At 38.1% G+C, this 20,407-nt stretch overlaps 5 protein-coding genes across 5 annotated transcripts; 3 read left to right on the top strand and 2 right to left on the bottom strand.

The window, feature by feature from the left end:
* The first annotated feature begins 19 nt into the window (after nucleotides 1–19).
* LOC113504534 (fidgetin-like protein 1) lies at nucleotides 20–3,629 on the top strand. The gene is made up of 10 exons (XM_026886878.1): nucleotides 20–327; nucleotides 402–560; nucleotides 727–1,245; nucleotides 1,516–1,628; nucleotides 1,780–1,935; nucleotides 2,156–2,289; nucleotides 2,404–2,518; nucleotides 2,650–2,762; nucleotides 3,052–3,243; nucleotides 3,486–3,629. The coding sequence occupies exons 1-10, from the start codon at nucleotides 218–220 to the stop codon at nucleotides 3,603–3,605; spliced, it is 1,731 nt and encodes a 576-aa protein (XP_026742679.1). The 5' UTR covers nucleotides 20–217; the 3' UTR covers nucleotides 3,606–3,629.
* Nucleotides 3,630–3,855: 226 nt separating this feature from the next.
* On the top strand, nucleotides 3,856–7,428 carry LOC113504530 (DNA polymerase eta). Its single transcript, XM_026886875.1, has 8 exons — nucleotides 3,856–4,160; nucleotides 4,245–4,379; nucleotides 4,642–4,744; nucleotides 4,959–5,175; nucleotides 5,349–5,466; nucleotides 5,544–5,684; nucleotides 5,755–6,122; nucleotides 6,209–7,428. The coding sequence occupies exons 1-8, from the start codon at nucleotides 4,027–4,029 to the stop codon at nucleotides 7,390–7,392; spliced, it is 2,400 nt and encodes a 799-aa protein (XP_026742676.1). The 5' UTR covers nucleotides 3,856–4,026; the 3' UTR covers nucleotides 7,393–7,428.
* A 5-nt stretch (nucleotides 7,429–7,433) lies between these two features.
* On the bottom strand, nucleotides 7,434–10,019 carry LOC113504531 (60S ribosomal protein L10). The gene is made up of 5 exons (XM_026886876.1): nucleotides 9,945–10,019; nucleotides 9,794–9,822; nucleotides 9,410–9,715; nucleotides 7,830–7,992; nucleotides 7,434–7,637 (listed from the first exon to the last, which is right to left on the bottom strand). The coding sequence occupies exons 2-5, from the start codon at nucleotides 9,814–9,816 to the stop codon at nucleotides 7,470–7,472; spliced, it is 660 nt and encodes a 219-aa protein (XP_026742677.1). The 5' UTR covers nucleotides 9,817–9,822; nucleotides 9,945–10,019; the 3' UTR covers nucleotides 7,434–7,469.
* A 319-nt stretch (nucleotides 10,020–10,338) lies between these two features.
* On the top strand, nucleotides 10,339–17,709 carry LOC113504533 (E3 ubiquitin-protein ligase MGRN1). The gene is made up of 13 exons (XM_026886877.1): nucleotides 10,339–10,533; nucleotides 10,942–11,069; nucleotides 11,240–11,508; nucleotides 12,106–12,293; nucleotides 12,446–12,600; nucleotides 12,849–13,220; nucleotides 13,299–13,445; nucleotides 13,547–13,669; nucleotides 13,831–13,965; nucleotides 14,226–14,403; nucleotides 15,637–15,758; nucleotides 16,180–16,249; nucleotides 16,417–17,709. The coding sequence occupies exons 1-13, from the start codon at nucleotides 10,446–10,448 to the stop codon at nucleotides 16,536–16,538; spliced, it is 2,097 nt and encodes a 698-aa protein (XP_026742678.1). The 5' UTR covers nucleotides 10,339–10,445; the 3' UTR covers nucleotides 16,539–17,709.
* A 93-nt stretch (nucleotides 17,710–17,802) lies between these two features.
* Nucleotides 17,803–18,846, bottom strand: LOC113504527. The gene has a single exon (XM_026886872.1). The coding sequence runs from the start codon at nucleotides 18,662–18,664 to the stop codon at nucleotides 18,059–18,061; it is 606 nt and encodes a 201-aa protein (XP_026742673.1). The 5' UTR covers nucleotides 18,665–18,846; the 3' UTR covers nucleotides 17,803–18,058.
* Between the last annotated feature and the right edge of the window lie 1,561 nt (nucleotides 18,847–20,407).

The following is a 20,407-nucleotide window of genomic DNA, read 5'->3' as shown; positions in this document are numbered from 1 at the left end:
TGCTCGAAATGAATTCATATATGGGAATCCATTGGGAATCACTACAATATTAAAGGCGGGAAAAGGTTAAACTTTAAAGTTTTGATTGTTACATGACAATTCACAGTTCATGACACTGTTATGATTTTGACTTTGAAGCTGAAAAAGTGATCATTGGTATTTCTTAAATAATTTAACAGTATTTAACTTACCTTTAGTATTTTCTTGAAACAGCGTTATGTTTGAAAGTAATCAAATAGATATTCTGCTGCCTGAAGATGATTACGATAACCATTTGAATCTTAACAACAAGTCAACCCTGCATCACTATAAACATTCTTTACAAAGGTAAATAATATTAAAATAACTTTGTTATATATGGGATTACTTATATACTCAAAGTATGGTTTCTGTTTTATTAGCTCAAGTAACATAGCTTCTAATGTTCTGCTTAACGATGTATGGAAAAGCAACCAAGAGATGTTTAATGAAAAAGCCGTGGAACACATCCTTGACTCCGCCAATTTTCTGCTACAGAATGCTGACACAAGTCACATGAAAACTTGGAGGACTGGGGTCCAGTAAGTAGCCACCACCTTTAATTGAGTCTTACTAGTGAGAGAACTTACCAATAAATTAATACAAAATATTTATTGTTTACCCACTTAGTGTGTACTAATTAAAATTGATTGAATTTGCTAGCTTTATATAAAAGAATTTAATTACAAAAATATAAATTACTTTCAGTAAATTTGATGCAGAATCTTTCATCCAACACACAATCCCATCTTGTGATAAATGTAACACTGGCTCCCATGTTGGTTTCAATGAATTCCAAAGAAGCAAATGCATGTGCAATCTGGGAATAAATGAATCCACAGACAAAGATAAAGCCAGCAAAGAGATCTCAGAAACTAAAGGGAATTCATTTTTCGTGAAGAATATCAATAATTGTGAAAATTCAAGCCAGGAATCAAAATCTGGTGATGAGCAAAGACTCTTTAAACCAAAATTTGGTAGAGTTAAAAATGTCATAGATAATATAAGACTTAAAAATGTTAATCCAAGTCCTAAAACTCAAATACCTGAACTAGTGGATTTTGATAAAGAAGAAGAAGAGAACAAAGCTCATAAGAGCAATGTGGCAAAGTTAACATTCAAGACAGCCAAGGAACAGCTGTTGGCTTCAAATCCTGCTGCTAAGCGGACCTTGGGAACTTCCAGGAAGGCTCAAGCCAAGTTTGTGTCACCAATGATTGGTGCCCAGTAAGTTATTCTATTGAAAGAATTCAAATCAGTATCACTTCTATTGTTGATTATAAACATTTACCTTGTCCAAACAGTGTTCATATATCATATACCAGGTTATATGTATACTGAAAGCTGGTAAGGTATTGATTCTAGCTTCTTTTCAATTAAGTCACAGATTTTTTTTTATAAACTCATCACACCGGTTCTCAGCTGGCTTCAGCCAGTCTATTATTACCTATATATGTATATTAGATAATTACATTGTGTATATTCACCAACTTACAGAGATAAACAGGAGAATTCTGAACCGGAGATAACAGACGAGCGACTCAAACACATTGATCCTAAAATGATAGAACTGATTGAAAGTGAGATAATTGATAAAGGAACACCAATCAGTAAGTATATAAGGAATATAATGAATAAGATGGATGAGAAATGTCATATTTTCAACATATTATAAATGAATCTTCTTGTCATACTGCCATGCTTGTGTGTCTTTAATATGTAGTATACATAATATCATATATGTATATTGAATTATTTTAGGTTGGGAAGACATAGCAGGACTTCAGCTGGCTAAGTCAGTGATACAGGAGGCTGTAGTGTGGCCACTTCTCCGGCCGGACATATTTACGGGACTCAGGAGACCTCCTAAAGGAATCCTCTTGTTTGGACCTCCTGGTACTGGGAAGACATTGATAGGTAAGTTTTGTACTTTGCTTTATATTACATCTGTGCTAACCACAATTATTTTTTTCTCACACACGGTAGACATTACATAAGAAGTAAAGCTTAGAACTATCTTTAACTTTTGTTCTAGGCTAAAAACTTGCCAGGACTATTCGAAATTCCTGGTAGTCAGGTATTATTGAATAGATCATAAAGACAATATATCATAATTAAGCAATTTTTTGTTCTGTAGGAAGGTGTGTTGCAGCTCAGTGTCAGGCCACGTTTTTCAGCATCTCCGCTTCATCACTGACATCCAAGTGGATTGGAGATGGAGAGAAGATGGTGCGCGCCCTCTTTGCTGTCGCCCGCTGCCACCAGCCTGCAGTATGTACACCTTTAAAATTCATATCTCACCAAAGCTTTCTTCTAACATGGTACCATGGTAATATGTGTGTGCTCTTATTTTTAACCTGTCTCCTCGTACCTTTAATGTTCCAGGTGATATTCATAGATGAGATAGACTCGCTGCTCACCCAGCGCAGTGACTCCGAGCACGAGGCTACGCGTCGGATCAAAACGGAATTCTTGGTCCAGTTCGATGGTGCTGCCACCGGTATGCTTTTGTTGAACCTAGTTTGATTGTGATAATACTTGTGTTTGTATGTTTCTTACTGTTAAGGATTTGATTGTTAATTACCGATAATATTTTGTACAGTAACAGAATAATTTATTGATACATTTTAGCTGAAGAAGACAGGCTATTAATAGTAGGTGCAACCAATCGACCTCAAGAGCTGGATGAAGCGGCGCGCAGGCGTCTCGTGAAACGGCTATACATACCTCTACCGGATGCTGCCGTAAGTACATTATCTAATAACCTAGAGGGTTGATAGTAGACGCGATATTTCAGATATGTAGGCGGTGTTGCGCCAAATAATTGATTTTGTTGGTATCGTTATATTTTAAGTAGCTTAGCCTAGGCATTAAAATGCCAGCGAAACGATAGGCCGCAAATCAATTTAGGAAAGAGCAGAACTTGAAGGAGCCATGCTCTCTAATGGTGACGTTTGTCAGAATAATAAACATCATCCCTTAAAAAATGTTCCTTCCTATGCACCATACAGTAACAAAAATGTTATTTTATAGGCACGCAAGCAAATAATAAGTAACCTCTTGAAGAACGAAAACAACGACTTGACATCCCAGCATGTGTGCGAGGTGGCGAGCCTGACGGAGGGCTACTCGGGCGCGGACATGAAGTCGCTGTGCTCGGAGGCCGCCATGGGGCCCATCCGCTCCGTGCCACTTTCACAGATCGTCAGCATCGACCCGGATAAGGTACAATAAGATAAATAGCGTGGTATGTGATGCTCATGGATTATCTCATTACAAAGTTACCTACTTATCCATAAATCTAATTTGGGGTATTTACATACAGTTTATTTCTGTTAAATGCGATTCAAGATTTTTGGGTTTGAATTGATAATTTTTCATCAAATGATACGTTTATCGTGACATGATTGTTGAAAAGATGTTTTTTTTTAACTTAATATAAAACACACCATTTTTCATTTTTGCAGGTGCGGCCCGTTAATCTACAAGATTTTGTAAATGCCTTGCAAAGAGTAAGGCCCAGCGTTTCACAAGATGATCTTGGACAGTATGTTAAATGGAACAAGACATATGGACAAGGATTTTAATAAACTTATGATATTTATTAAGCAGCATTTGTTTTATTTTTGTACTATAGGTATAGTAGTCCTTTATTGGATTCATATAAAAAATATGGGAAACATGTTAAATTTACGATACCTAGCCGAAGGTGCACATTCTTGAAAGAATGTCTTATATAGGCAAAGGCAAGGCCGTCTGTAAAACATTACTATTTTAGTAGTTGTTCATTGTTCTGGTCACACTGAGTCAAGACACGAAGAATCTTGTTACAACTCATGACAGAATTGTCAATGTCAATCAATAAAAATAATCTAATCAGTTGTTATAATTGAGTTTTGGCGCCTTTTTATAGATTCATTTTGTGATGATTTTTAAATAATTAAGACATTTTTGATTTGATTATAACTATTAACTTTATTAACCCTGATCTACACGTTATAAGTGAAAATGGATGACGATAATCGCGTTGTTGTGCTTATCGATATGGACTGTTTTTATTGCCAAGTCGAAGAGAAACTCGATCCAAGATTAAGTGGAAAGCCGATCGCCGTAGTTCAATACAACCCCTGGATGGGTGGCGGGTAACACTAGCTGCACTAATATTTAGTACTATTTGTATAACCACTTGAAAGTAAGAATCACTACAGTACGCTGTTCGCTTGCAGAATCATAGCTGTTAACTACGTAGCTCGAGCCCGAGGCGTAACTCGTCATATGAGAGGAAAAGAAGCCAAGGCAAAGTGTCCAGACATTGAATTGCCTTCAGTACCGTGCCTCAGGGGCAAAGCTGATATCACTAAGTATATCATAACTACCTACTACCTATATTGTATGCAAACTTCATGAAATTATTAATTATTCTAAAATGCGACGTTCTAGCTTCCCAGTATTAATTAGGATAAAAAATTATGCTTTGCCTTCTTGTCAAAAGTATTTGTGTACTTACCCAAAGATCATTCAATCCCATTCAGTGGTTTTTCATAAAATATTAAAAAACTTATTCAACCGCCTGTTTATTGTTGACAATATCATTAATTATATATCTACAAATCAAACTTTTAGATATAGAGATGCTGGAAAAGATGTAGCCAAAGTGTTGCAGAGGTTCACACCTCTTTTCGAAAGGGCATCCATTGATGAAGCTTACATGGACATCACAGTGCCTGTGAGTTATTTGTTTCTCTACTGGCTAGACAAGTTTAACACTACATTCAGCACCTGTTACTTCAATTATTAACCTCTAACGGTGGAAGGTAATCTTTGACTTGGTTATTAATCTAAAATAACTACCTTCCTGTAAAATAACTAATCAAATTAATGTAAAATGTAACTATAGACTGTTCACAGCATTTTCAAATCACTTCATGAATGTTTAACAGGTTCAAGAACGCCTGAAAACTATAAATGTGAACTCAATTAATACTACTATGATGCCCAATACTTATGCCCTGGGCTATGACTGTGTAGATGAGTTCTTGGCAGATGTCCACACAGGTGGCATGGGGAACATGGACTTTGACTACGACCATGCCACAAGGCTTTTGGTTGGGGCTGTTATAGTCAGTGAGATCAGAGCTGCAGTTTATGAGGAGACTGGTAACATACATCATTTTCACTTTCCTATCACTCTCTCTGCCTTCATCCTACCATTCGTTTTTTATGGAATTCAGCTCCTTTGTTAATAACTGCTTGTTTGTTGTTGCACTTATTTTGAAATTTTCCAGGATTTAAATTATATTATTTCTTTAATTTGTGGATCAAAATTTCAGGATATAGATGCTCTGCTGGTATTGCTCATAATAAAATATTGGCAAAACTTGTTTGTGGTATGAACAAACCTAACAAGCAGACTGTACTACCAAAACACTCAGTTAATATTTTATACAGGTATGTCAAGATTACATATCTTTGTATAACAAAGAGCTATGTAAATTAAATTTTATGTCACAAGTTGTTGTTTCCAGCACTCTTCCTGTAAAAAAAGTTAAACATCTAGGAGGAAAGTTCGGATATACAGTTTGCGAAGTACTAAAAATCAGCACAATGGGTGACCTACAGAAGTTTTCCGAAAAGCAGTTGCAAGCGAAATTTGATGACAAGAATGGGTATGACGAATTAAATATTTTGTTTCTAATGGCAGGTCTTATTTTCGATAAATGAATTTTTGTTTTATAGATTATGGCTGTACAATATCGCGCGTGGGATCGACTCTGAACCAGTCCAAGCCAGATTCAACCCTAAAAGTATTGGATGTTGCAAAAACTTCAAGGGCAAAGCTGCAATTTCAAAACTGGAGACTCTTCAGAAGTGGTTCAAAGACCTCGGCGAAGAGATTGAGGATAGACTTGAAAAGGATGCTTTAGAAAATAATCGAACTCCCAAACAGATGGTTGTGAGTTACTCAGTTCAACTGGCGCGTAAAAAAGATACGAGCAGCTCCAGGTCATATAATTTTACGCCTGATGACGAATTATGCGGTGAATTATTTTCAAACAAAGCTTTGGAGCTGTTTATTGAAAGTACTGAAGGAATTAAAGTGCAAGGTAATGAATTTACAAAACTTGTTGGCAGTTGTTAGAGTTCTGGTTAGGTATTAAAAATAAATAAATATTTGCGATTTTTGTTACAGATATCGATGTCAATAAAAAATTAAAGGCCCCAGTAACATTTCTCGGCATAAGTGTAGGTAAATTTGAAGATAATGTGGATGTCAAGAAAACAAAGACGATACAGAATTATTTTGCTGCTTCGTCAAAAGACGAAACAATAGCAAAACCCAAAGAAAAAAAGCTGCAGGACAATGTAAATAATGAAGAAACAATCGCGACACCAAGTTCTAAAAACACTTGCAAGGAATACATCATGCAGAAGTTTTTACAAGGATGTGATAAACCGAAAACTTCTACTGTCGCAGTACCAACTGAGAACCCTTGTGATACTAATGGTGATACTAACGTTCCAGTACTTGAATCGACGTTAGATCAACAAGAATCATTTTTTGCTAAAATGTTAATCCAAAATAAAAAAGATCCCTCGTTAACGAAGATACAAAATGCAGGAATTAACATTGAGAAGAAACGGCCCACGACGCCTGTATGTGACATAGTAACATGTGGACAAGACAGCAATGATACCGATTACTCTGGATCCACAATCAATGAAGAAATCAACAATAGTGTAGCTCTGTTCGAAGACGATCCTCAAGACGTTGCTAGAGTTAAAAGCATCAGGGAATTACTTAGCAGCTCCAGAATGATCAATGAAGAAGAATCGGAAAATGCCCCAGTTAGCGAAAACAATACTACAGCTTCATCACTGATACCTCCAAGAGAAGAACATCCAGTAGAAGACAATTTTTACTGTCCTGAATGCAGGAAATCTATACCAATTCATATGGTACCTGAACATTCGGATTACCATATGGCATTAAAAGTAAGAGATGAGGAAAGGCAGCAAATTCGACAGGAAAAGCAAATTACTATCATGAAAACTAAAGAAAATGAGGAACAGAAGAAAGCTCAAGTCTCTGAGCATAGTATGAGAAATGAGAATACATCATCTATAGCTAGCTATTTGGTTAAAATAGACGAAAATGTACCCACTGAAATATGCGCAGAATGTAAGAAAAAGATTCCCTTAGATAAATTTGTTGAACATTTGGATTATCATGAGGCCAAGAAATTGAGCAGAGAATTGAACAAAAAACACAGCCCAGTGCTAAGTGGAAGTAATGTAAAAAGAAAACGCAAATCTGCTTCCCCAGTTAAGAAGAATAAAATGCCATGTAGAACTATCACATCTTTTTTTAACTAAATAATTTATAAATAAATGGAATTAATGAAATGAAAATCGTGTTTTGCTGTTTTAAATGTATATTATGATATTAAGATTTACACGCTGTAGATCTCATTCTGGATCTTCCTCCAAGCGTCGAGGGGTCCGTGCTCGGGGCGGTACTTGACGTTGCATCCGTCGTTGGCGAGACGGCCGTCCTCACGCAACTTCTCGAACTCCTCACGCTCGTACTTGGTGAATCCCCACTTCTTGGAGACATAGATCTGTAAAAATAATGATAAAATAACGTAAATAGACATTAAAAATATGCATTGTCATAATCATTAATCACAATATTATCTAAATCATGACACATCTTGCTGCTTATCAGTAACTTTTACAAGAATTATTTGTTGCGTTGTTTATTTTTGCAAGTCTTTGTTATATGTGGAATCAGTATGGTGCAGGTATCTTACCTTCTGGCGACCAGGGAACTTGAACTTGGCACGACGCAGAGCTTCGATGACCTGCGCCTTCCAACGGTCGCTGGAACGCACGGACATGATGGGCTGTCCGATGCGCACACGGGCTACGGTACCTTGCGGCTTTCCGAAAGCTCCACGCATCCCAGTCTGGAGCCTGAAGTACAAAATTGATTCAAATTAAAAAAGTAGTTATAAGTTATAAACTTAAGGTCAGAAAAAGAAAGGTCTCCATTGTGAAAATCTATTCACAATGTTTTATATTTAAAAAACTAATTTAGTCAAAATGTTAACTGACAAAAACCTAAAAAAACGAGATTAAGAAAAATTGGAATCTCAGCAAAATATTTTCCATACAGTTAATATGTGCCAAAATAGGTGCAAAAACTTAGAGGGCTAAGAGCTCAATTGTTTTTTTGTTGTGTATGAGCTGCAACCAGGTATCTCTGAAGCCTTAAAAACAAGCCACTCTGTAGGTCAGAGCTCAGAGATAAATAGTATAAAAATCTGATGTGAGCTTGCAAGGAAAACCTTAAGGTGAAACTTTTTTGTGTTAGATCAGACAATTATAGACTTAAAACTAATTTTATTAATTAAAAGCACTTTTTTCTGAAATTAAAATAGCAGATCACTAGTTTGGTGATTTGACTCACACTCCATTGTAAAAAATCACAACTTTCTACTATGCTCGAACACCTACATGCAACACAGCTTTCAAATAAAACTGTGGTTTTAAAAATTGCTTCCACAGATCTTAAGATTAACAATTAGAATGTCATAAACTTTCTCTACTTATAATACATACAAGAAAGAATTATAACTTATACTTCAAATATTAAAAAAAAAGGTACCAATTCATTTAACTGCATCTAGATATAAGTTTATAATTATTTATAATTTTTCTTATATATCTATATACCTGTTTTGCTTTCACTTAAAAAGATTTAACACAAATGTTTTTCTAATATGTAGATTGACTGTTTTGAATTGTGTTTAATTTTATTTATATAGCTTCATTTCATATATGTTTTGTTTGTTTCTGGAATTGAATAAATAACCAAGTTATAATAACTTATTGATATATAAGCATGTTGTAACCCACAATAAATTAATTCAATAAGATAATGGTTTAGTCCTTACAATTGTAACTTACAAGACTTGTATGATTTCCTAAAAACTACAGAAGCTGAAGTTTAATGACTTAACAGTTAAGGATATAGCTCTATGACAAATTTATAACAAGCAACAAACAAAATATTGTGCAATAATTCATACTTGTCATATTTACAAAGGTTATCTATTTGTCACAGTGAGATGCAAGTTTAGCATGACTTTCATTTACCATACTGAAAAATACTCATTTACAGTCAGTAAATGATTTTGAAAAACTGTAAAACTCTCAGTAACAGTTGAATAAATGATTTTTAACCTATTTCAATAACACACATGGTCAAAAAACAATGCACTATGTTAGACTTAGCTAATAAGGAAAAATATAAATCTTGAGATTTTTCCGTTTAGTTTTAAATTATTTCGGGATACACAAACAAAGTTAGGTAGTGTTCTGGACTTACCTATCAGCTCCAGCGCACGATAACATTTTGTTGATTCGGATGACATGGAATGGATGCAACCTCATGCGGATGTGGAACTGATCCTTTCCGCAGTTCTTGACGAGGTACTTGTTGCAGCAAATACGGCCTGCTTCCAGAGCTTCAGAGCTAAGCTGCTCGTACTCGTCGGACACCAAGTGCACACATAGTGGGAAATCGTCCACTGTGGCCTTCTTCTTGCCCAAGTCGAAAATACGGATCTTGGGGTCGGGGACACCACGACAGAACCGTGATTTGGGATACGGCTTGTTCTTACAGTACCGATAGCTGAAAATAACATTAAATACTTATAGAATATTGTTCAAGAAATCACAATAACAAGCTTTGAGGTTGTAAAATATTTACCATCTCGCTGGCCGGCGCCCCATTGTGATCTGAAATAAACCAGAAAATGGGTTTAGTAACTCTCACACTACACTTCAGTGCTAAATCACATGAAAATATTCAGTACTCAGTAAGATTACATTCGATTTTATAATAAAAGTTTTATCAGCACCTTCACAAAGTGACACCACAACCTCGAAAAGACAGACGGATATTTGTTAGACGTTGACGTTAGTAAACTTGCGGTGTTGCCATCCTAGAAAAACGAGAACCACAAGATAATTTAGTAGAATAATTTTACGTATGCCTTTTTCATACACAAACGGAATGTATAAACCACGTTTAATAAATATAAGTGATATATAAAAAGTTACTGTCTACAGAGGTTAATTAAAAAGGCACGTGTGATCTTGTTAAGTTTTAAAACGAGCCATTATGGTAAATATATGCGCGCTAAAAATAACAGAAAGAATAGAATGGTTTATTTTCTATGGTAATCCTTTATCATAGATATAGAATTACAGTAATTCTGTGTCTATGTCATTTACCAACTTTCTCAAACCTATTGTCAAAATAATATGTCAAACAAAATGTCAGCTGTGTGAGAACAAAACAGACGTATTGCCCACTTTGCGTTAAATTGTTTGTATTTTAATAACTCACTAAAATAAAAATGGGTGCATTAACAAGTAGGCAGAATGCTGGTGTTGAAGAAGCCGATGTTGTTTCTAATCATGCTTATAAATACCCACCACGATCAGGTAAAAACGACCTTATTATACTAACTGTGATGTCGTGTTAAATAGAAGCCTTTTACATACTGTTTATCCAGTTCCATTTATGAAGATCATTACAAAATTTAAACGTAGAACCAAAACTGAATAACACCTATTAACTGGGCCTGTGTGCTTAATATGTTACTGAAAAATGCAAAATGGTGATTTCGTAATTGATTGTATTGTTGTAGCTATACATATAACTTCATTATGAAAATAACAACCATTGAATTGTCTTCTCAAATGATTCTTGTGCAAGTATATTTCAAATCTCAGAAATAATCAATCCTTAGAAATGATCTTTCCCCATTAGTTGTATAAAATTACTAAAGTATTATGAGGTGTAAGTTACTTTGTAAGTTTGTTAATGCCATAAGGAACATTTAGAAACTGATGATGCAGGTAATTACTTCGGGAGCCACTTCATAATGGGTGGGGAAAGGTTTGACACACCGCAGCCTGAAGCATACCTGTTTGGGGAAAATGCTGATCTCAACTTCCTTGGCAGTAGACCCACACCTGTAAGTATATTTTACTCTATGTCATAAATGTTTACTAAATCAAATATGTAATAGTTGTCTTGAAATTGATACATTTTGTAAAGTCCTGAACAGTATTTAAGGAATATAAACAATTTATGAGTAGAATCAGCGTTATCACAACAAATTGATCACAATTGATATGTCCCCAGTTCCCGTATCCTCCGCCACAGTCTAATGAACCAACAAAGACATTAAAAAGTCTTGTTAATATCCGCAAAGAGTCTTTACGGTTTGTCCGATGTCCTGAGCCAGTTGGGAAGCTAGCAGAGAATAAGATTGGAGATGGTATGATCAAATCTGTGGAGAACAATGGCAAGGGCACATACTATAATATTGAGTTTACATTTGACTGTGATGCAAGGTGTGCTATTACCGTATTCTACTTTTGCACGGAGGAAGTGACACCCACTGGTGTTGTGTAAGTATTACAATGTATTTTATTGTAATTGATGAGCATGAAAAATTTCTTTGTATGTTATTCCACATTATAATACAATCCCTGCAAGGCAGTTTAGTTAGATTACTTAACTATGAGTCATAAAGACTTAACTTACCTAATGCTCTAATAATGATACGGCTAATATACCCTGGGAATATATGTTCATGAAACACATTTTCTGAGTCACGATATCCGAAATTCCGCGGACGAGCCCGCATTATCAAAAGATTGTTGTTCTCGTTAATACAGACACATCTATCTCGGCATGTAACTTAAAGTTGTTTTGTTCTTTACAAAACGACGCCCATATCAAGGAATTCAATCCTTGTGGGGGTTCCACAAACAGTACAGTCCCATGGAAAAAGACACCCAGACTCAGGACAAGCATTCGTGGATCACACAAACGCTTGTCCTACGGTGGAACTATCCTATCCTAAGGTGTAACCCGCGACTTGTCGTGCTGAGTGCTCATTGGGTTTTTAGCGGCAGATTTGTCTTTAATGCGCGCTCGGCAACGTTATTTAGTACCTACACTTGTTTTTATCTGACTGTACTGTCATGGTTTTATATCATCAGTTATTACCCACGTGACCCCGCAATGAGCTCGCAAACGTACCACTACAAGAAGGGCGCGAACCAGCAGTTCTGCCAGATATCGCACGTGTTCGACCCTTCCAAGCACCCCGAGGAAGACCTGGTGTATAACGCGGACCGGGAGATCATACCCATTGCTATCTACTGCGTCGTTGATGAGGGACAAGATGGTAAGTACCTTAAATTTTTGAATCCAATACATACATAATCTTGATATGGTGGTTACAATTGTTCCCTGTTACCGTTCAACATGATGTTCAACCAGAAGTGAGCGCCATAATAAACGCAATTCAAGACTGTTAAAAATTTTCGTATGTTTTAGAAATTAGACAATCTCATACGACAATAGCGGTGGTCGAGAAGCACTCGGACGGCACGTACGTGCTGAAGGCGCTCAAACAGAAGCTGTTTGTTGACGGCCTCTGCTATCTGCTGCAAGAAATATATGGCATCGAGAACAAGAATCTGGACACTAAGGTATTCAGATATTTAGATTAATGTGAGAACTAAGCGATGATCGCCCTTATGGACTTAGCATTAAGTACGAATGATATTTATTATTACATTAAGGCGTGGACATACGGAAAACTTGGTGGAAAGGAGATCTTGACATCATTGGCTCAAACTTTTCTCATTCACGATCGAACACTACGTTAGGCCTAGGCTATTGAGCTATAAATTACTCTGGTGGGCATTAAGTATTAAATGGTTATGTGCAACTGCAGCCGAGTTCAGACGAAGAGACGGAGGACGGCGGGTCGGAGTGCGTGATCTGCATGTGCGACGTGCGCGACACGCTGATCCTGCCGTGCCGCCACCTGTGCCTGTGCAACTCGTGCGCGGACTCGCTGCGCTACCAGGCCAACAACTGCCCCATCTGCCGCGCGCCCTTCCGCGCGCTGCTGCAGATCCGCGCGCTGCAGCGGCGGCCCGACAGCGCGCCGCCGCCCGCGCACGACGCCTGCGACAACATCCCGCCCGGCTACGAGCCCGTGTCGCTGCTCGAGGCGCTCAACGGCCCGCACCCCGCGCGCGCGCTGCCCGCGCCGCGCCAGGCGCCCGCCATCGCCAGCCCCGACACCGACACCGCCTCGCAGGTACACGCCCGCCCCGCCACACCGACACTCTAAACATCAGTCCTCACACCACTAAACTACGAATTAACTCACTTGTAGGCGGCGGAGATTCTGAACCGCTGCAACTTGGAGCGCAGCTCGTCCACAAGCTTGGGCAGCAGCGGCAGCAGGAAGGCCAAGAGTGGCTCTAAAGATGACGTCAAGAGCGTGCGCGACCGCTCCGCCGCGCAGACAGTCACACCCGAGGTAAATACATACGACTCGATAACTCAGCCTCAATTATTGAATATTGCACATTTTTTTTTAAGTGTTACCATGGAATGACTTGATACATTTTCGTTCTGCAGTTCCGTATGTCCGTACTACTGGCTCGCGAGGAAGAAGCGAAGCGTGCTGAAGAAAAAGCGGCGGCTGCTAACAGCCCGCTGCTCTACAATCATAAGATTGTCAACGGAGATAAGATATCTAAGGTAAAGGAAACATTAAGAAAGTACTGTTATTAAAGAGTACATTTGTTTGAAATGTAGTTTTTAACGATATTGTTAGTGGTTATCCTGTAATGATTGAACTTACTCTTATTTTTCTCAATTTCGTCATGTCTGTGTTGCTGTCACAATAACTTGTTTGTCAGTCGTCGCTGAGCCTGGAGTACGCGGGCTCGGCGTGCGCGGCGGAGGCCTCGGGCTCCGAGGACGAGGCGCGCGCGCAGCCCGACAGCGACGCCGAGAGACTGTCGCCGCTGCTCACGCACCCCGACACCAACGGGGTGAGCCCTTACTATAATGATTATACTTTATAATATAAAATTTTCGAATACACCGAATGCGTTGGAGATTGGGGTCATTGTCCGAGAGTTTAAATTTATCCAATAGTCCGACAACTTCTATAGGACTAATCTTGATAAATTTGGTCTATGACCTCCGTTGCTCAGTTGGTTATAAGTATTTAAAAAGGTGTTATCTGTACAACTGATTGACATTATTTTGCTATGATATTTAGTTATAAATGTTGTAACATTGTATGCAGACGGCGTCGAGCGCAGGCTCCGGCTCCGGCTGCGGGGCGTGCGAGGCGGAGGCGGGCGGCGCGGGCTGCGCGGGGGGCGCGGGCTGCGCGGGGCTGGCGGCCGCGCTGCGACACGCCGCGCCCGCGCTCGCGCACATCGACGACACCGACACCGACGAGCCCGACCACAAGATACACTGTCAGTGCACGCACACACGGACACACGGACACTCATAGATACTTACACATGAACCCCACATGTACAGCCGCCTGCTAGAATCAAGCTCAAGGCCGCAGATATCATAGACGAGAACGCACCACAGACCGCACCCCAGCATTTAGTCGCAATAAAAGTCTGAGGCCGTCCGTAATAGCGATGACGGTGTTTTCAACGGTCCGTCACGAGACGTGTAACGGCACACGGTGCGAGCTCCTCTGCGATACCCCGCGTTATTCAGACGAACGAACACACTCACGCTCAAAAATGTGTGTGAACATGAACTTATGCATACTTTTTTTTAAAAAGCCTTCTACCTGCTACAGACGTACGCGTAGTCTACGCGGCGTAGATACACATACATAGCATTGTTATAATGACTAGCACATTCATGAGAATCCAAAATATCTTATTTATTTTATTTCTTGATTGAGTTATTATTACAGTGATTTCAATTCACACGATTTTGCTGCTACATAAGATTACACTCTTCACATACACCTTACCTATTTACATATCTTGTTCATACCGCAGATTAAATATCTAACGATTTCCTAAGTTTTTGCCTATTATCCACCTAAAATATAAAAGTCAACATTTAATCAGTGATTTAAGTTATAAACTTATCTAAATATGTGTAAATATGTAAAGATCAAATATACTGGATAAAAGGTATTTAATATGCAGTTATGTTCCAATCATGTAATTATAAGACTTATATCCGACCGTCCGCTAGTAGGCAGCTATATTCAAATAGGTATCGTTATAATTAAACACCGAGATAGCTTCGCTTGGTTATTGAAGTCAGGGTGTGAGGCTCATGTAGTTGTAAATGTGATCGTCCAGTACCTGTGGCTTTGGATAAAAAAAAAAACTACTGTATAAGTTGCCATTGACAACAATAGAATTAAGGACTACACTTCTCTCGACTTAAATGCTGTAGTTTATGACGGCCAAAGTACACCGTAGGCCCGTAGTACCTAATTCATAAATTCGACTTGCTTGTTATTCATCTTGCAATATGTGGTGAACGGCTAGGGATTGTGAAATGTTTGCATGTGGTACTGTGGATTTAGACCTACTGAAACGGAAAATGTCCAGGATGGTATGTATGTTTGTATGTGTAGGAAGAATGACTGCATTGTGTAACATAGGCAAGCGAGAGGTGTAGTGGCTTCATGATCAGTTGATAATTGGGTGTAAAATCGCACGCAGCGAGCGGAACACCGTCTCGTAACGATGAGGAGTCGCCGGCAGTCGCCGAGGACTCAGATTATTTCACGCCGGAAGACACCAACACGACCATTCTGACCGTTCCTAAGACGAACAAACTTGCAGTAAGTCCGCCATCTTGCATCAGCTGTCATCGTAGTCGTGATGTCATCATTGAGCTTTGTTTGTGTGCGTGTTAATTCGGTTTTGGTTTACGCAATGTTTATTTTGTTTGTACGCGTCGTGTTTAATTTGCACTTCATTATCATTACTAGCATTGTTAGCACTGTTGATATGATGTTGCAGGAGCCGGGCGATGCACTGCGTTAACCACTTGACGTAGCTTGGAATAATGCATTGCAGGGCTTTTGAAACGCAGCTACATGTGCATGTTACTGACTAGATAAGATACTATGTACAAACTTCACCAAGAATCTTGTACTCTATATTATTTCAAATTGCTACTCAGTCAGAAATATGCACATATATTTGAAACTAAAGATTGCCTACTTTGTACGCATCGATTGATATAAATATCTTTTACAGGAGCCGACTAACAACGGAGATTGTACTCCCCAGCGCTGGGCCCTACCACATCACGTAACTTCTCTACCTGGTACGATCTCTTATTAAATTTACTTTATCGCGAGTTTCGAAAACGATCCTATAATGACTCGTAAATCGGGTGGCATGTAAGCTAAACTTGTATAGTTATTGTCGGTGGTGGAACCGTAAGTGACGTAAGCCTAGCTGGTGGTTGACGAGAGCTGAACATTTGAGCAGGAACCCCTCTGAGCCAGTCGAGCGTGCGCTCGTCGGGCGACTCGTACAGCTCCACGTCGTCCACGCGGCAGCTGCTGGCGCCCGTGGCCGCGCCGCCGCGCCCCGCCGACCCCGCCTGCTAACAACACTACGTACTTGACACACGGACCTACGTAAAACTTCGTAAAAACTACAACTCGAATATCAATTTAAGTAATGTGTAAGCAAATTAGACTGTTCGCAGCTATCTTAAGATGCTCTATATTTATTCTTATACGTAGTATAATAATTCGCCGTAATGTAAATGGCAGTAAATGCGACATCGGTCTTGTGGTTATGTGAATATTTATGAATTGTTTAGCCTGATGTGGGGATAAATATAACTGGTGTAAAGTATTCATTATGACGTGCATAGCATTTCGACATGGCCAATGTAAGGTATAATTTGGTATTTTGAGTTTTATTCATGCACACAAGGTCTCTTTAGTACAATTTATGCATTCAAAAACTCAGCCTCATATGTATTACAATTAGGTGACGTAAATTCCGTCATTGAAATACGAAATGAGATGAGAATTATCGAAATCGAGAAGCTTCTATTTGCTCATTATCAACTTGAGTGTATCTAATCACTATAAATTGTTCTGAGGGGTTAATAATAAGTCATGACCTCCTCTCTCCATGACATTTCTTTTTTGTATGCTCAATTTGTAAATTACACTCCTTTATTATTGGAAACTCAATATTGTAGTAGTAATTTAGTGAATTTGAAGTTCTCACAATCATGATAAATACAGGAGCTTCACTGTTTGTCAGGTATTTAAGAATTTATTTTAAAAAGATGTGAATAATCTCGCAAATATCTTGACAGTCCAAACAGCTGCTTGTGATGATTTGTTATCACCTGTCTCCATTATTACTTACAGTTGTATTACAAGTTTTCGCTGTGGAAATAATTGCATGTATTGTATATATTATCCTCAACTCAACTGTATTTACCTTTCTTAATAATTATAAATAAATCAATGTATAAAGGGTGTCTAATATTGGCTGTAGTGTATATAAGACAATGTATTTTTGTGTAAGATAATATTTTTAATTTTAAGTAACTTTAGATTTAAGTTTACTTCATCATAGCTCATTCAGACTGATAACAAACATTCCTTAAGATTGTCTGCTGAATCTCAAAAAGAAGTATATTATGTGACAGCTGTTTCAGACTTGTGTTACAATATTGCCTTATTCATTACTTTTTATAGGTACAAGGACAGAATATTGTTTGTAGTAATAAAATAAAGCATATTTAATGTTGTATACTTTTTTTTACATTACACTCTGTTAATAATTCCCTACATTTTAAAATTTATATTTATTATTGTGATGTTAATCATATTTAAGAAAATATAATAGTTAATATAAAACAAATAGCAGCTTTATTATCAAAATTGAGTTTAGAGAAGGTTGTAAATTAAGTTCAAAATAAAAGTCTATCATAAAGCTAATACAGTGAAATAACAATATTAAATAATTATTGTGTAAAATTTTGTATAAAAGATGTAAAGTTCTATGTAATAATAATAAATGTTATCATTGACTCAAATTATAGTATTCTCAGCTTTGGTTATGCATAATGTTTGACATTGTAGTTAGTATTCTATGAACACTAGTCATTAGCTGTAGGACTTTTGACTTTTTTCATGGCATGGCGCCTGGCAGCATATGCAGACATCCTAGCAAGCCGAGCTTGTCTTTGCTCAGGTGATTCATTGGCCAGTCTCTTAGCAGAATATTCAGACATACGAAATAGGCGATTGGCTCGCTGTTCATTGGTCTCCCGCGACAACCTTTTAGCAGCGTATTCTGACATACGCCTGAGTCTGCGCGCTCGCTGCTCGGGGGTTTCATTAGCAAGCCTCTGTGCGGCGTAAGCTGACATCTTAGCTAAGCGCGCCGCCCGCTCGTCTGACGATTCGCTTTTAAGTCCAGAACCTCTGCGACGTCTCTGTTTCCCAGGCTTCAACAGCGACAGTGGATCAAGTATCTGGGTTGGTTCATCATCTGTCTCAGAACTAGGATCAACACTAGATTCATCCAATTCTTTTTTTATAATACCGAAAGACATTTGTTGGTCTCCAAGATTCATACTTGTAGTGCTCTTGGTGTCATCCATTTCACCAGGTTCCGATTTTATTGTAGAGATCCATTCGTTATTGGATTTCGCTAACACCATTTTCTTCCAAGAACTTTCAGATGTATTTAAATCACCCATATTGATTGTTCAAGGATAGAGGTATCCACAGGACCATATTATATGAATTAAACGAAGTATTGTGTTATTTAAAGGACTTACAAACAACACTCAAATCTTTAGTAACACTACAAAGACATAATAAAATAAAATGCCGACATTTACATAGTACACCCAAAGTGATTTGGTAGTAAAAGTCACACCACGAAACTTGTATAAGTATTTTTTTTTTTTTTTTTTTTTTTTTTTTTTTTCTGGCTCTTCACGGTTAGTGTTGGCCAATGACAACATTTACAAAAGGTAGGGAAACTTAGGAATATATAAAAGGACAATAAATTTGGAGCGACAAATTGAAAAATTAAATTACAATTTTATGGTATTCGAAGAAATGAATGACGCTATACATTTATATACATGAAAGTTATTAGAATGAAGTAAGGACAGGATGGAAGAAGGAAGAGGAATATTAATGGATACTAAGCTATTTACAAAGGAACTATGGTCATAGAGAGGACAGGAGAAGAATATATGGTTAAGATCACCCACATCTTTGCCACACCCGCAAGTCGGGTCGGACATAATTTTTAATCTGACCAGATGGATGGGACAGCTGCAATGTCCCAGGCGCATCCGGACTAATGTCGATGTCTCCATCTTGCCAAACTTGGCTCTAAAAAGCCATGGTTTTAGTGTGACATTGGTTTGAACTGATGCGTACCATTTTCCCTTAAGTTTGCTACTGGAGTCCCACTCAGCTTTCCATGATTTTAATAGAAAGGCCTTCGGTAAAGACAGAAGGTCTTGGCAAAAGTTTTTGTAAGGAAACAAGTCACCACATTGCACCGCATCAGCTGCCAATTTGTCAGCAAATTCGTTGCCTCGAATTCCAGAGTGGGCTGGGATCCAAGCGAATTGCAGATTATAATTGTTAGCGTTAAGTTTATACGTCAGCTCATTAATTTGAAAAATGATTGGAAGTTGAATTTTGTGTTGAAATGGAAATTTTTGAATACCTTGAAGAGCGCTCAGAGAGTCTGTAAAGATTATAGAATTTTTTAGTTTAAATATTTTTATATATTCAAGTGCTTTGAAAATTCCAAAGCATTCCCCCGTGAAAACCGAAGTCTCTGGGGGAAGCCTAATTTTCTGCACTACATTGTATTGTGAGTGGTATACCCCTACACCAACGCAGTCGGTTGAAGAGGGCTTAGCTGCATCAGAGAATAAGTGGTGAAAATTATGAAATTGTTCTGCGAGCAACTTATTAAATTTCGACTGGGGACAGGGATCAGATTTACTAATTAAGTCGTGTACTACATAAGGTGAGAAGTGTAGGCTATCATAGCTAACACTAAATAACGGGAGTTTGTTAGACCGATGTGTAGGGGAAATAAGGGATAAGAATTTCTGATAACTAATGACCAAACAGGGAACAGTTTTATGAGACCAGTAGCTGGATGATTGGACTTGAGACATTAAAAGGTGTAGTTTAGGAATAAGGGGATGAGCAGAGAACTGAAGGATCCTGAAGAAAAAATTATCTGACAGAAATTGTCTCCTAAGGTGTAACGGAGTTTCACCACACTCCACTTGAAGGGCATTTATCGGACTAGATTTCATGGCACCAGAAATAATCCGGAGGGCCTTAGATTGAATTAAGTCTAATTTTTTGAGAGCCATAATACTTCCAGGTACAAGGGTAAACAAACCATAATCTAAAACACTTCTAATTATTGCGTTATAAATTAACTTTAATGAGAAAGG

Source organism: Trichoplusia ni, chromosome 22 (genome assembly GCF_003590095.1).
Source record: "Trichoplusia ni isolate ovarian cell line Hi5 chromosome 22, tn1, whole genome shotgun sequence".
NCBI lineage: Eukaryota > Metazoa > Arthropoda > Insecta > Lepidoptera > Noctuidae > Trichoplusia > Trichoplusia ni.
The sequence above is the reverse complement of the archived record's forward strand: the minus strand, read 5'-3'. Positions and strand labels throughout refer to the sequence as shown.

Coding starts and splice junctions, on each gene's coding strand:
- LOC113504534 (XM_026886878.1), top strand. CDS start 218: ATGTTTGAAAGTAATCAAATAGATATTCTGCTGCCTGAAGATGATTAC. Junction 561..726: donor ACTTGGAGGACTGGGGTCCA/GTAAGTAGCCAC, acceptor AATTACTTTCAG/TAAATTTGATGCAGAATCTT. Junction 1,246..1,515: donor TCACCAATGATTGGTGCCCA/GTAAGTTATTCT, acceptor ACCAACTTACAG/AGATAAACAGGAGAATTCTG.
- LOC113504530 (XM_026886875.1), top strand. CDS start 4,027: ATGGATGACGATAATCGCGTTGTTGTGCTTATCGATATGGACTGTTTT. Junction 4,161..4,244: donor AACCCCTGGATGGGTGGCGG/GTAACACTAGCT, acceptor GTTCGCTTGCAG/AATCATAGCTGTTAACTACG. Junction 5,685..5,754: donor AAATTTGATGACAAGAATGG/GTATGACGAATT, acceptor TTTGTTTTATAG/ATTATGGCTGTACAATATCG.
- LOC113504531 (XM_026886876.1), bottom strand. CDS start 9,816: ATGGGGCGCCGGCCAGCGAGATG. Junction 9,716..9,793: donor GGGCGCCGGCCAGCGAGATG/GTAAATATTTTA, acceptor TGTTATTTTCAG/CTATCGGTACTGTAAGAACA. Junction 7,638..7,829: donor AGTTCCCTGGTCGCCAGAAG/GTAAGATACCTG, acceptor TTATTTTTACAG/ATCTATGTCTCCAAGAAGTG.
- LOC113504533 (XM_026886877.1), top strand. CDS start 10,446: ATGGGTGCATTAACAAGTAGGCAGAATGCTGGTGTTGAAGAAGCCGAT. Junction 12,294..12,445: donor CGTTGATGAGGGACAAGATG/GTAAGTACCTTA, acceptor CGTATGTTTTAG/AAATTAGACAATCTCATACG. Junction 16,250..16,416: donor TCACGTAACTTCTCTACCTG/GTACGATCTCTT, acceptor ACATTTGAGCAG/GAACCCCTCTGAGCCAGTCG.
- LOC113504527 (XM_026886872.1), bottom strand. CDS start 18,664: ATGGGTGATTTAAATACATCTGAAAGTTCTTGGAAGAAAATGGTGTTA.